Source organism: Populus euphratica, unplaced genomic scaffold (assembly GCF_000495115.2).
Source record: "Populus euphratica unplaced genomic scaffold, PopEup_1.0 scaffold78.1, whole genome shotgun sequence".
Classification (NCBI taxonomy): Eukaryota; Viridiplantae; Streptophyta; class Magnoliopsida; order Malpighiales; family Salicaceae; genus Populus; species Populus euphratica.
The window spans coordinates 1708239-1724340 of NW_011499867.1; the positions used below are offsets into that span (position 1 = coordinate 1708239).

Below are 16102 nucleotides of genomic sequence, written 5' to 3' on the forward strand. Positions count from 1 at the left end.
AGATGCCATTTTTTTTAATAAAAGATATGCTTGGAAAAATTTCAGGATTTAGCCATATGGAACCAAAATTTTTTAAAAAAAAAATGTTTTGAAATTTTTTTCATCTTTTGAAATATTTTAGAGAAAATTAGGTATTTTAATATTGAATTTGTATTTTACAGTTTAAATATACAACTTGATACTATGCAAAATTGGTAGAAAAATATGCGAGAAAATCATATTTTTTTAAAAGATTTTGTAATTTTTTATTTTTTATTTTTTAAAAATATTATAACACACACACACACATGTCCTACATGAATAGTAGGACGTGAATTATATTTCACGCCTACTGTTCATGCAATGAACAGTAGTGAAGGAAGGAAGGAAGAAGGAGGAGGAGGAGGAGGAGGAGAAGGGGAGAGAGAGTGGAAAACCTGGCGTGGTGGCGGCAGCGGCTGTCACTGGTCTAGCTGAGGAAGGTTAAAGAGCTGGTGGCTGGCAACAGAGGAAGCAAAATAAGAAGGAAAAAAACGCACAAGGGAGGAGGGGGGCTACAGCGAGGAGAGAGAAACCTATGGTGACTCTTGGTGGTCTGCTAGTGGTTGTGTTGGCTTCCTGTGATGGAGCTGAGAGTGGGAAGACCGATGATAGTGATAGTGGTGGTTGAAGGTCATGGTGGAGAGAGAAAGAAAGAAGAAATGTGCATAAACCGGTAAAGAATGGTTTTTTGGTTGACTTTGGACCTAAATTTCTCCTCCCTCAGATCATGAAATCCACCTCTATTTATAGACAGTGGAAGAGGGTAGTCTTGTTTATATTGGATAAAAATTTTAGTCCTTGATTCAGTTGAGAAGGATCGTAATCATCAGCTCAAAATAGGTATCATGAGTTGCAAATTTACAGACAAAAGCTAACTGAGTTGACCTCTTTATGTTGTCATCAAAGATAATGTATTGTCATTTAGCCTGAACTGATCACATAAGGTTGTAGATAAAGTGCAGAGGATCCTTTTTGTATAAAATTTGTCAAATTTGATGGATGTTAGGTACATTAAATATAGCTGCAAAGTAGGTAACTGGATCAACATTTTCAGAGAGGAAAAAAAAGATAATGAACAGTGCTGAGTCCTGTTTTTGCCAAAGTTCATTTCAGTCCTCCCTCTTTCAATTACTTTCAATTGAACCCTAATTGACCCTAAACTTTTTTATTTAATGTAATTAAACCCCTAATTTCAATCAATAAATTCGGTCTCTTAAAATTTCAATATTCTCAATTAAGCCAAAATTAAGCTCCCAAACTTAAATTTTCATCAATTAAGTCTAAAATAAAATTAATTTGACCCATTTAAAGTATAATTAAGTTCTTGCACTTAATTAAATCCTTCAATTGAACCTAAATTAATTCTTAAACATAAGTAAAATTTAATTTGGCTCATGATTAAATCAAATTGGTTTATTAAAAATTTAATTATATCATTGGACTCAATTTTTACACAAATTCGCTCAATAATCATTCAATTTGACCTTGAATTTGTATTTTTATTTATTTTTGGACATAATAGGGTACAATTAGGCCCTGAATTTTCTTAAAATATTGTAGCTTGATTTTTTCCTTTTTTTGTAGCCCACCTTAATCTGTTTTTTTTTTCACATGTCAGCCTTTATTTTATTTTTTAATTTTTTTGAGAAGAGACTTGGGCCGAGATACATGATGCTAATTACAAAAAGAATTTTTATTATGTATTTTATAAATGATAACATAATATTTTTTTCTTATATATTGGGTGAAATTTTTAATAGACAAAAGTCAAAGAGTTATGACCATAGTTCGTGAAGCTACCTATGATGATATGCATGACATTTTCGACACTTGGTTCTTGTTATGCCATTCTTCACTTGACGAGGTTGGGGAGGCTTGACATTTGGACAATGCAATATAAGAGGATGAAGTTGTTTATAATCCACGAGACGATATGGTCGTGGTTTTGATGGTATAGACCCATCAACAGGTTAATATGTTAGAAGTTTAACTATGTAATTTAATTATTTTGTAATTGAATTGATATTGTTTATTGTAATGAATTGCTTTGGTTTTAAGATTAAGTTTTTCTAATTATGAATTTTTATGCTATGAAAATTAGGTGTTTTTGTTGGCATGAGTTATAACTATTGTTTTTTTTTTTTTTTGTGATTCTATTGTCTTTGAAACTATATTTTTGTTAGACCAAGAGCTGGAGTTTGTATTTTTGTTAGACCAAGAGCTGGAGTTGAGATATGCAGTCGGGTGGTATTTTAATACGGCGCATGTGCAAAACCCCAAAAACAAATTTATACAAAGAAAAATTTGTTAAAATTTTAATTTTAATAAATACAAAAATAAAACAAATACAAGAAAAAAAAACAAGTATGAAAGTCATAAAGGGGAGGCCTAAATTATTGGGGGGAGGGGAGGAAATGGGATCAAAATGTAATTAAGAAGAAATGAAACTATAAATAGCCTATTTCTTCCCCTCATAAAGCCGCCAGCAAACACATCAAAAAAGGAGGAGATTTTCAAATTTTACATTCAAATTCAAGAGAGAAAACATCAAAGTTTAACCAAGTTACAAGTCCTAAACAAGTCTATAGGAGAAAAATATCATTTAGACAAGAGAAATTACAAGAAACAAGTGTGGAAATTGTGAAGAAAAGAGGGGTGAGTGGTCGGCTACATGCAATGAGAAGGGAGCCAAGATTTTCTAAATTATTAAGAAGTAAAGCTTAGATTTCTTCCAAGTAAGGAGTTCTAATCCCTATTTCTATGAGTTTAGCTTCAATATGGTTGAAATTGCATAGTTTTCTTAAATCCGCAAACACAATTATATATAGAAATAATGATTTAATGTAATATAAATTTTATAATTATAAATTTGTAAAGAAAAATTTTCAATCATAAAATATTAATTCATAAACTATTCATCAAATTTTTAATTCATAATATATATCACTTCCAATAACTTTCATTTGTGTTAATTTATTAAATATTTATAATAACTTTATAATTTTCTTTACAAAGTATTTTTGTCTCAAAAACTCTATCTTTACCTTAGATTTATTAATCAAATATTGAATTAATTAATTAAATATTTTATAAAAATCAAAAATAAATAAAATCTTTATTAAGATTAAATATATTTACATGAATAAACTCAATATATGTATAATCAATTAATTAGCCATAAAGCATATATACTAAATCAATATTTAATTTTAAAAAAAATTCCTCCATGATTCTTCCTTTACATAATTGATATATGGATTCATGATGATAGGAATGTTAAAGTGCATGCCTTATATGTGTGAATATTATTTTTGTGCTAGAATGAAAATGATTTTCTTAAATATAATAGTTTAAAAAATAAATTTGTCTATTGTGACAATTAAATGTAAAAAAAAAAAAATCTCAATTTTCCACCGTATCACCACTAAAATCAGATGACATCAATTTTCATTTATTATTATTATTATTTTTATTATTTATAGTATGCAGCAACTGTAGTGGGAGGGAAGTGACAAGGACAAGACTGAATCTCCATGTTATCTGAATAGTTTATTATGCAAAAAGGGATTGAAAAGGTGACTTTGCCAAATCCAATGGAAGTATAGAAACCGAACCCTCACCATTATCATCATCAGTTAACATGGACACTTCGTGTACACCCACTATTTGACTTCGTCTGTTTTGTTTGACTTCTCTGTGACAGCAAATCTGAGCCGTCCGAAACCCACTTTTTACTGACAAAAGCTCGCAAAAAGGACTGCATGCCCGACTGTTTCTGGGGCCAGGCTGCGAACACCATTTCGTTTTCGGTTCTCAGAGCACTAGCGTTGCGATAACGGTGACGTGCCTTACATTTAAAATTAAATCGAAATATTATTTTTTTATTTTTTAAAATTTATTTTTAATATGTGTATATATAAAAAAAAGAAATTTAGAAATATTAAAAAAAGTTCATATGCATAAACAAAAATTTACTTTATTTTTTCCTCCTAATTTCATCTTGTTTTCTTTTTTTTATATATAGGAATTCCATCATGAGTTTATTTTTTTCAGGGGAGTTTTTTTATCAAAATTTTATAAAAATGCTTTCTAACCAGAAAAAAAAATTAAAAATTTTACAAAAAAAAAAAATCACTTTCTAGCCATAAAAAAAATAAATATTAATTTACTTTACTATTTCCTCTTGAATGTCATCCAATACGGTTTCTATTTTTTTACATTGGGATTTCATCATGAGTTTATTTTTCTTAAGGGGAGTAGTTTTTCAACTCTAATAAACAATGTCACAAGTCATCCCATTTAATAAAATCATAGTGATTTTTATTCAAACACTCAAAGAGGGTGGGTGAGATTAGATTTATGTATAATTTAAAATCTAACCTGCCTACAATATAAGTTATAGAGAATATGATAATGATTATTTTTTAAAATATTTATTTTTAAAAAATATTAAAATAATTTTTTGTTTTAAAATTTATTTATACACATGAAAATAATTTAAAAATATTAAAAAATTAATTTAAAATAAAAAAATTCAATTTTAATAAAAATAAATTGAAACTCTCCCGAACATTACCATTAAATAAGATGAATTACTAGTCGTATCTCAACATTAATGTTCATTTTTTTTTATGAGTTCATTGAAAAAAAAAACAATGCTAAACTAAAATTATAAATTTCATGTAATTAAATTTACTAATATTAACCGGCTGGACAGACATATATCATCCTTTTAAAATTATAGTTATTTGGATCCTAATTTATTTAAGACAACACTTATCCCTTATTAAAAGTAGCAATTTTTTACGTTTAAATTTATGCTCTAGTTGTTATAGAAGGAATTTGTTTTTTTGTTTAGTATCTGGATTCGACTTTTTATATATACGTGTATTATTTCCGTCATATTTTGTTTATCTATTAAATTTATAAAATATTTAATAAATTTAAAGATTAATTATGATATATATAACTTCATCCAGATATTTTAGATTAAAAAAATAGCAATATGTATAGTGTTAAGACAGGCCCATCTTGCATTTTTTAAGGACGATATTGACTTATTGTAGCACGTTAGAATGGAATCCAAAGGGAAACACAAAGATTATGAATATATAAATATGTTATCTTACAAAAACAAATAGGAATATAAGATATACAAACTTTATCATTTGGGTTGATATCCAGCTGTCTGACACATCCAACAATATCTTTCTCTGTTTTTGCATTATTAAAAAAAGTTTGCTAGCATTATCTTCCATGCTATTCTATAGTTTTTTTTATTAATATTTATGAGTACGGTAATAATTACATTTTAAAATCAGCATATTAAAATAATGTGAAAACATTAAGAAATATTAATTTAAAATTAAAAAGATTAAAAAAAATTTAATTTTTTTCAAACAGTCACTTAGTGACATCCTCTGTGAAAATCTAAGAAATGATAATTATGGGTAATTATTCTGATTTGGAAATAATTTAGATAGCAACCAAGAACACTTTCCAAAGTCTATACTTAGCTCCAAAATATTCATAAGACATTGGAAGTTAAGATTTCTACCAAACTAGGGGGAGTGGTTTCCCATCGGATTCTTTAATCTCATTAATTACTTTCCCAGAAGACAAACATATTTATCTGAAAGAGACCTGGTCTCCGACTGTTCATTGTATGGGTGAAGCAGGTATCGGATTTCCACATTATAAAAATTTTATTTGTTGCCTTGTAAAGATATTTTGCAATTATATACCTAAAACCTTTGACTTCTTTTTTTTTAAAAAAAAAAAACTTTCCTTGTCATTGAGAGAGACTGCTTCTAAAATTTTGTAGAGCCTAAATCGTGCTTCATGTCATGATTAAATACTTCAAGTAGATCGGATAGATGAGACTAGATTTTTATTTTTTTAAATGAAGGGGGAAAAACTTTTTTTTGTTTCGTGTTTATAAGAAGGGCAGAGAGCTACCTGGTTTTTATTTATTGTCCGATTTTCTTAAAACTTTTTGATGAAAATTAAAAAAAAAAATCATGTGTGACAGATTGTTAATTTTTTTTAATTAAAATAAAATCAACTTATTCAACCGAGTCAGATATATGACCCGAGTAATATATATTTTAAAAAAATGCTTATAATACTTGAATATTATTTTTTGCGCTAAACAAATAGTATGGCCTCGTAGCAAAGTGCAGGTATTGAGACCAGTACAATATAAATTATTTTTAAAAAAAAATTATTTCTTAATCACAACAATATATTTAAATTTTTAGTTATGGTATAAATAGGTAGAGCTTGGCTGAATTTTTTGTAACACATAAAAGTGATGTGTAAGTAATGCAAGTGTGTTTTAAAGAAGAGAAGAAAAATCTGCAACTTAAAATAATAGAAATTAAAAAAATAACTCTAATCCCTACAAATATAAATGTAGACTAATGAAATTGAAAAAAAATCAATAAATAAAAAAAAGTCTAAAAAAATAAAGAACCTGTAATTCTAGATGAGGTTGTTAAAATTCACAAGCACAATCATACAAACGAGTTAACTTAATAAAAAATAAAATAGAAAAAAAAAGACAAATCTTAATTTTTAAAAAAATTGAATTTTAAATAATAAAACTAAAAAAGATAACAAAGAGCAACCTCAAAAAATATTTGGCCACCAAGCCAAACTTAGAATGAGATGGAGATATTCTTATTAAAAGGAAATCAAAGAAAATAACAAAGTTTATTTTTTCAAATGAACAACTTAGAAGAATGTAATTAGAGAACAAAAAAAGATATCAGCATATATTAACTTTTCAAACTCATGATCCTAACTAATGATTAAATCGGAAACACCTCATCTAAAAAACCACAATTTTCAAACTCAATTTTTTTTTTCTTTTCACTTTCTACCTCAATTTTCATTGTTTCCTTTTCAAAATTTCAAAGTAGCACTTTAACTTGTAATTTCATTAGATTTGGTCATGGTTATTTTAATTACTATTTTTTATTAGATTAATTTATAAAATTGGAATTCCTATTTAATTTCATCCCTCTTTTTTTTAAAAAAAAAAAAAATCAGATTTGATCCTTATTTTTTTATTGCAATTTGTTTTATTTGAGATACCTTTTCAATTGTTTTTTCAATTTTACCATCCTTCAATTTTTTTCGATTAAATTTAAACTTCATTTTTTTCAAAAAAAATTTCAATTTTACCATCCTTTAATTTTTTTCGATTAAATTTAAACTTCATTCTTTTGATTGCTATTTTTTATGTTTACATTGATAAAAAAAAATTAATTGATATTTTTTCTTTGATTTATCCTTCAATATTATGTTGCTCTAGAATTAATCTTTTTGACTAAGTTTGAGTCTAGAATTTCACAACTAGCAAGTTTTTGATATTAATCTAAGTTTAAAAGGTTCATCTAGTTTTTTTTTTTTTTAAGTTTATGTTTTTTTAGTTTCGTCTTTTAGCATCTATTCAATTGGAGATTATGCTCTATCATTTTTATTTATTTAATTTATATATATTTATTTACTAATTTTGAAAATGACTCGGGCCATTTCAATTCTTTTTATTTGTCATTCTTTGTTGAATTTACTTGATAAATTTTTTAAATTGATATTTTTTTATTTTATCCTTAATATTAAATTGACTGAGAATTAATTTTCTTTTCTCAGTCCCATCTTTCAAGCTTAGAGTTTTTTTGATTTTAGGCTTCATGATTTTCTATAATTTTTTTTATTTTATTACTCTAGTCTCATGATTTAGACCATTAATTTGGCGAATTAGTCTTAGCTCGAGTTTGTTTTAGATTTTTTTTTAAAATTTAATATTTTTTATATTTCGTCCTTCAACATTGAGTTGCTTATAATTGAGTTTTACAATCTTTTTTAGTTTGTCTTTTATTGGATGATCTCATTTATATAATTTGAGTCATGGAGTTTGATTGATTTGCTAGTGTTTTTTTAGTTTTGTTTTTAATTTTTTTTTATCATTCTACGTTGGATTTTATTTGAAGTTGGACTTTGACTTTTTTTGTATTCGCTCTTCTCAATCTTATGACCTAACCTACTCATTTAGTATGCTCATTTAAGCTGACTCAAATCATTTTTTTTATTTGATTAACTTTACATTTTTTTTCATTTAACTAATTGAAATCTTAAATTCGTTATCCCTTTTGTTTTAATAACCATTTTTTTTCAAGTTTGTGTGATTATCTTTTGTTTAAATTGGTCCATTTATTATTTTATTATCCAATTAGATTATACTAATATTTTGCTTAGATAAATCTATACTTTGAGTTATTTTTTTATTTCTTTTAAAATATATTTATATTATCTGAATATTTTTTTTATTTTATAAAATAATGTTCTAGAGCACGGTCCACAAATATAATTATAATCCCAAATAATAACCTCAAGATTATTATATTGATTTTTTGTTATCATACAAACCTACATGCACAAATATAGAAATAGTAGGCGCTATATTAAGTATTTGTCTGAGAATATAGTAGTGTTATTTTTTAAAGTGTTATTTTTTTAAATATATTAAAATAATATATATATTTTTTATTTTTAAAAATTCATTTTTAATATAAATATATCAAAATAATTTAAAAATATATAAAAAATTAATTTAAAGCTACAAAAATTTTAAAAGTACGGTCCAACCTCAATACTAAATATCCTTTAGAAGGTGTTTAATATTTTTATTTATATTTTTAAATGTTTTTTTAAAATACTTTAAATTAACAAAATATTAAAGTAATATTTTTTTAATATTTTATAATAATTTTGAAGTAGTAATATAAAAAATAATTTTTTTTATATATTTATAAATAAAAAGTATTTTAAGAAACATTCTAAATAATAATTCCAAATATCCCGGGTAAGGAGCCAGGAAGATTGAGAAAAAAAAAAACCGAAAGAAAACAAAAGGTATGTACGACCTTTACAGTCTGTAGTAACTCACCCCCTCCAACTAACACTGCCCACCTCCTAAAACCGCCATTTTTAAGTCCTCCCTCTCTTACAAAGAAAAAAAAAACCTTAACCCTCCTCCGTCTCTCTCTCTAGATTCCTTTCCTCTCCTTGAATTCACATTCCAGCTAGGGCTTCGAGCTCTCTAATCAAACCAAATGAATTACTAACACAGACTCTCCTTCTCTTTAAAATGACTCTGTTCACCCTCTTTTCTACTCTCTCCCTACTCTTTCTATCCACTTCTGGGTCGGACCTCCGATCCTTACTCGAATTCAAAAAAGGTATTCTATACGACCCACTTGACAAAATCTTCTCTAAATGGGACCCCTCTTCTATACCCGACCCTAATTCCTGCCCCAATTCATGGCCCGGTATCTCCTGCGACCCCCATTCAGATTCCGTCATTGCTATAACCCTTGACCACCTTAGTCTCTCCGGCAACTTAAAGTTCTCTACTTTACTAGAACTTAAGTCACTGCAGAATATTTCACTCTCGGGTAATAATTTTACGGGTCGGATTGTACCTGCATTGGGATCTATGAGCTCGTTACAGTACTTGGATCTGTCTAATAACAATTTTTCAGGTCCGATCCCTGGTCGGATCGCGGAGTTATGGAATTTGAAGTATTTGAACTTGTCAATGAATCGTTTTGAAGGCAGGTTTCCGGTCGGGTCACCAGTTGGGTTTAGGAATTTGCAGCAATTGAGGGTTTTGGATTTGAGTTCTAATAGTTTTTGGGGCGATATTAGTGGGGTTTTAAGTGAATTGATTAATTCAGAAAGAGTGGATTTGAGTGATAATGAGTTTTTTGGTGGGTTTAGTGAGATAAGTGTAGAGAATGTGTCAGGTTTGGCTAATACATTGCATTTTGTGAATTTGAGCAAGAATAGACTGAATAGCGGGTTTTTCAAAGCAGAGGTAATTGCGTTGTTTAGGAATTTGGAGGTTTTGGATTTGGGGGATAATGTGATTAATGGAGAGTTGCCTTCATTTGGGTCTTTGACGAATTTGAAGGTCCTGAGGCTGGGTAATAATCAGCTTTTTGGAGGTATACCCGAGGAATTGATCAACGGGTCGATACCGATTGAAGAACTGGATCTTAGTGGCAATGGATTTACAGGTCTAGTGATTCTTGACTATTCTTTTTGTGATTATTATTGGTAATTTTTATTTGATATGTTTTTGGATTTTTCTGCTTTTTGTTGGAAATTTGTTTGGGTGTATAGTCAACTGTATGTAATAATTCTGATGATTTTTTTATCCAATTTTAGCACTTAAAACCTGAGGTTACTTGTGACATAATATTTAGCTGGTAACCTGGATTTTGACCCTTTTTTTTCCTTTCCTTTTTTTTTCCGGAAATTACATATATTTTTGCCTGGGTTTTCTAAGTATGGGTTTCCAAAAATAGTAAAACTACGTCCAAGGTGCGAATGGTGACTTTGTAGATTTGGACTCTAGAGGTACAGGCAAAATGTGGCTTTCTTGATTTGGATGCTAGGAGCTTTGGTAGAATGCTGTTTTCTTGTTAAATGAAGTGTAACCTGTCGAATCTGAGTTAGCATCACAAGCTTTTTGGGTTGGGTCATTTAAATTGAGATGCAGGAAAATTAGCTGGAACACTGTCTGTCATGCAACAATGGGGAGCCAGTGTAGAGGTCCTTGATTTGAGTTCAAACCAGTTATCTGGAAGCTTGCCAAACTTGACTTGGTTTGTGAGGTTAAGTGAACTTAATCTTAGGAATAACTCCCTAGACGGCAATTTGCCTGCTCAATTGGGGGACCTTTCAACATCGTCTTCAGTTGACCTCAGCTTAAATCAATTCAATGGGCCCATTCCAGGTGGTTTTTTTACTTCATTGACCTTGATGAACCTGAATCTTTCAGGAAATCGGTTTTCAGGGCCAATTCCAGTTCAAGATTCAGGTGCTGGGGAATTATTAGTTTTACCTTCTTATCCATTGATGGAGTCTCTTGATCTCTCTCAAAATTCATTATCTGGTATATTGCCTTCTGGCATAGGCAACTTTGCCAATCTCAGATCACTGAATCTTTCAAATAATAACTTATCAGGACAGCTGCCAATTCAATTGAGCAAACTAACCCACTTGCAGTACCTTGATTTATCTGCCAACAGATTTCAGGGTAAAATCCCTGACAAGCTTCCATCCAGTCTGATTGGATTGAACATGTCCAATAATGATCTTGCTGGAAATATTTCACCGAACTTGAGAAATAAATTTGATATTTCTTCATTTCGTCCTGGGAATCCCTTATTAATTATCCCAAATACCAGGGTTGAGCCATCAACAAATTCTGTTCCAGATCAGATTTCCGTACATGGTAAAAATCACAGTTCAAAGCATAATATTACAATAGCAGTAATTGTTGCTACAGTTGGGACTGCTGCAATGATAGCTTTTGTTTTACTGGTGTATCAACGGGCTCAACGAAAAGAATTTCATGGTAGAAGTGATTTTAGTGGCCAAACAACAAGGGAGGATGCTAAGCAAGGAAGATCTTCCCAAACTTCCCTTTTCAATTTCCACTCGAATGCTCACCGCCCTCCAACTTCATTGAGTTTTTCAAATGATCACTTGCTTACTGCAAATTCAAGGTCGATATCGGGGCAGGCAGAATTTGAAACTGAAATCTTTGAGCATGGTTTGCATGAAGGAATGTTAGCTAGTTCATCGATTATTCCTAATTTGCTAGATGACCATCCCACAACACCTGGAAGGAAGTCCTCCCCAGGTTCCCCATTATCTTCCTCACCTCGTTTTGTTGAGCCTACAAAATTGGATGTCTATTCGCCAGACAGGTTGGCTGGGGAACTGTCCTTTCTTGACAGTTCACTTGCATTTACTGCAGAGGAGTTATCTCGAGCCCCAGCTGAAGTTCTTGGCAGAAGCAGCCATGGAACTTTATATAAGGCTACTCTGGATAGTGGACATATGCTGACTGTGAAATGGTTGCGGGTTGGACTAGTCAAGCATAAGAAAGAATTCGCCAAGGAAGTTAAAAAAATAGGCTCTATAAGACACCAAAATATTGTTCCACTGCGAGCATTTTATTGGGGTCCTAGAGAGCAAGAGAGGCTTCTTTTAGCTGACTATATCCAGGGTGATAGCTTGGCCCTACATCTATATGGTAAGCATTTTATTATGTTGAACTTTGTGTATTTCTCGTCATGTTTTTATTTTGTAACAATTATTATGCTACTCAATAGATGTTTGAAAAAATGCCACATTACTGCTGCATGTTGATTGTTTGATTTTAACCTAGACATCTCATTGATCATTGCGGGCAATTTTAACACTCATGTTGATAGTGGTGCAGATCCAAGTTTGTGAACTTAAATAGTGTTTTCAAACATGTTAAGTAAATTGCTTTTTGTGTGGTCTTGGAACATAAAAACCGATGATATCTCACATTCCGAGCCTGCTACAAACAATAGGAATATTTCCTTCAAGTGTCTTGAATGTGGAGTAGTCCCACTTTGGAGAGGCTAACATTCAGGACAAGAAGCGTAATATAAAAAAGTAAACGACACAGCCCCACTATCCCACCATTGAGGTTTGGAAAAAAAGGGTACTTTACTACAATGCACCTGAAGCAGACAATGCACCATCAAATATTGCAAGAATAATGTTCTTTAATATAATGAACCTCAGGTAGGCAATGGTTCATCAAATTGATCTGTATTCTGCCAGTTTTCCTGCATTTAGGTCTGGTTTATCATTGGAAAAAAAATTTATGTTAATCTGGAATATAATCATCTGGGATATTACTGGTTTCTTACTTCAATGTCCAGACATATTGGGGAATTCTGTACCCTTCAGTTTATTATGTAGAAAATTAGCCTCTTATACTGGGAGCTTTGTATTATACTTAAATTAGAATGGTTTTGCTCCCTCCCTTTTTTTTTTCCTGAACGTTCAAAATTGAGAGTTGTTTCAGCAATCCAGGTTCTTTCTGTCATGTTTGTATCTACAGAACTTTAAAAGTACCCATTTTGTGTCAGTTAAATATAATATGATAGGATTGTGTCCATTGAATATATTCCTGTACATGCTAGTCTGTCAATATGTCTCTTCTAAATCATTAGTGATTCTACTGGCAAGAATGTCAGTTTAGCATAAAGGACCATCTACAAATGTGAAAGATGCTGGGTCTTGAGATTGACTGGTTTTCCTATCACTGAAGACTGATGGCTTCTTAAAGGATTGGTTTATAGTAAATGGGAACTATGCTTGGATTAGTGTGTAAAAAACCAACGAGATTAGGCTTAAAAATTCTGACGTGATCAGTTGTTTAATTGAAATTAAGTTTGTCAGGAGACGGTTTTCTTTTAGAATGCAGATGTTACTTAACATTACTGCAATGATTTTCACTCATTAAGTTGCATTAATAATGATTCATCACATTGCATGTTGTAGTCCCAGGTGATTTGATTGGCTGTGCCATATTTGTGATGTTATAGCTGAAAAGTTATGCACTTGATTTTAGTCTTACGGTCTGGTTTGCCCATGAATTTTTCCACGCGTGGAATGGGGAATTTAAAATATTCTTGGTGCAGGAAATAACTATTTTATAGACGCAGAAACATTTAGTTGCATGACAGATCTTTGCACATATTCTTGACTTAAGACAATCTTTGTCTATTTATGTTGGTTTCTCAATGTTATAATAGATTACCTATGTTTCCAGTGGGCAAATACAATAGAATTATGAATATTGCAGGTTTAGTGTGTCAATGGTAATGAAATCTGATTTTATTTTATTTTTTGTTATCACAAATGCCATCTGATTAAAATGAACACTTTTGATATTTAGAATGGTTATTTGGTTGGGAGGAATATGAAATTACTGGGTCCTGGATATAGCTAGGTGTGTTTATGTCCGTGCAAGGCAAGGTGTCAGTCCTCTCTCTGTTTTTGTGCATGCTTGCACATGTGCCTAGGAATTTAGACGGTATGTGGTCTATGGGAACGTAGAATCAAAACCGGAGATATGGCATGGCTAATGTTCTAGAGCTTGTATAGCTGGTTGGAAACTGCAAATGTTGTTTGATGGCCACAGCTGTTGCCCACAGCAAAGCTTTTTTCTAATACCATACCGGTTCTTCATTAGTTCCCTTCTCTTTTCATCTGACAGGTGTGAGCTTTGATTTTAGTTTTATAGTCTTCAGATATGTACAAAATGTCTACCAGTGTCTAGTGGTTAACAGATAAATTGATTGTAGTGTGCATAAAAGGGAGGCAGCAATTTCAGTTGTCCTTGGAACTATGAGCTTGCTTCAACTCTTGAGTAACAGGGACATGCCTTTTGGGTGTTATACGCAAGTATTTTACATTTTCATTTAGATACTGCTAGCTGCTGTTGCTATTCTTCCTAATTTTTTTTTTCTGGAACACGTGTTGCACAGAAACAACACCTCGAAGGTACTCCTTGTTGTCATTCAGCCAACGACTAAAAGTTGCTGTAGATGTTGCTTCTTGTCTACTGTATCTTCATGATAGAGGCATGCTCCATGGAAATCTAAAGCCAACAAATATACTCCTGGAAGGTCCTGATTACAATGCACGCCTCACTGATTGTGGACTTCATCGTTTGATGACCCCAGCTGGCATTGCAGAGCAGATACTGAATCTGGGAGCACTAGGGTACCGGGCTCCAGAACTTGATAATGCATCTAAACCTGCACCTTCATTCAAGGCTGATGTGTATGCATTTGGAGTTATCCTGATGGAATTGTTAACCAGAAGAAGTGCTGGGGACATAATTTCAGGTCAATCTGGAGCAGTCGACCTTACAGATTGGGTTCGGTTGTGTGATCAAGAAGGCAGACAAATGGACTGTATTGATAGAGATATTGCAGGTGGGGAAGAACCAACGAAGGCAATGGATGATTTGCTTGCCATATCGCTCAGGTGCATTCTTCCTCAAAATGAGAGGCCTAACATCAGACAAGTCTTTGATGATCTATGTTCTATATCTGTTTGAAATTTTGTACGTGTCCTGGAATTAATTTTTGTCATTCCTCGACCCCCCCCAATTGCCCATTTCCCCCATTTTTTTCATTAATTGGTTTTAAAGCCTTCTGATTTTGGGGCTAGTCATCACTTTTTTATTTTGGCTGGAAATTTTCTTGTAAAGGAACAACCAATCTATTGATTATTTGACAGTGTTTTTGAGTTCGATCTTCAATCGAAAGGAATTTCAATTCTTGTGTTCTCATGTATGTCTCTTTACCAATTTGAGATTGCGAGATATGTCTTCCATAGACACAAGAGAGGCAACAAGAGTGCTAATGACGTTTCCGCATCATCTCCTAGTCTGCCTAAGTGTATGGTCTCTTACCAGTTTTATAATCAATACAGATGGCAACATTGCAGAGACCATGGCAAGCTTTACACGGGCTCCAGCTAAACAGGAAATAGACAATTTGGAGCTTCAGAAAATTTGTTTTGAGACCGTTGAGCAGAGCTCCCTGCAAGCACTTGATTTATTTTGAGAGTTGAGAAATTTTACACGTGAAGAGAGTCAGAAGATAACGGTCAACTGTGTAATATTTTCATAACTTAATCCTATTAAATTAAATTTTTAACTAATATAAATTGATAAAACAGAGGCCATAATTTATTTACTGGCTTTGAAAAATCAGAAAAGGCGCAGTAGGGGTATTATTGCTATAATTTATTTTTCTTTATCGTCATGTTTGGTTGCCTTTTTCACTGCATTATTGTGGAGGCAAAGAATGGGCTAGTCTAATTGTCTATTAGTCCAAGTTTGTGAGGAAAATTGACCAAAATAAAAAATAAAAATAAATTCTGAAGACAACTTTCTGATAGTAGTATTGTACATATTTGATTCAATATACAATTTCAGTCGTCTTTACCTATAAAGGAGAAGCTCATAATTGGTCCAACAATAATGTTTTTTATAAAAGAAAATTTCTATTATTATTATTATTATTTAAATTCAATAATGTATACCAAATAGAACACAAGAAATATCGGAAATATCTTCACGAATAACCTAAGTGTTAAACCCATAATTGTACAAATTCATTACATAATATGAATAATTATACCCCATAATACACATTCTCTC

The 16102-nt window shown here is 31.1% G+C and overlaps 1 protein-coding gene across 1 annotated transcript; it reads left to right on the plus strand.

Moving 5' to 3' along the window:
- The first annotated feature begins 9024 nt into the window (after window positions 1–9024).
- On the plus strand, window positions 9025–15224 carry LOC105126447 (probable inactive receptor kinase At5g10020). Its single transcript, XM_011027319.1, has 3 exons — window positions 9025–10106; window positions 10601–12136; window positions 14415–15224. Exons 1-3 carry the CDS (start codon window positions 9176–9178, stop codon window positions 14990–14992), a joined length of 3045 nt encoding a protein of 1014 aa, XP_011025621.1. The 5' UTR covers window positions 9025–9175; the 3' UTR covers window positions 14993–15224.
- Window positions 15225–16102: the final 878 nt, after the last annotated feature.

What these genes read in the sequence shown, in the direction of transcription:
- LOC105126447 (XM_011027319.1), top strand. Translation starts at nt 9,176, where the DNA reads ATGACTCTGTTCACCCTCTTTTCTACTCTCTCCCTACTCTTTCTATCC. An exon ending in TAGTGGCAATGGATTTACAG is followed by an intron (nt 10,107 to 10,600) that starts GTCTAGTGATTC and finishes CAGGAAAATTAG; the next exon opens with CTGGAACACTGTCTGTCATG. An exon ending in CTTGGCCCTACATCTATATG is followed by an intron (nt 12,137 to 14,414) that starts GTAAGCATTTTA and finishes CGTGTTGCACAG; the next exon opens with AAACAACACCTCGAAGGTAC.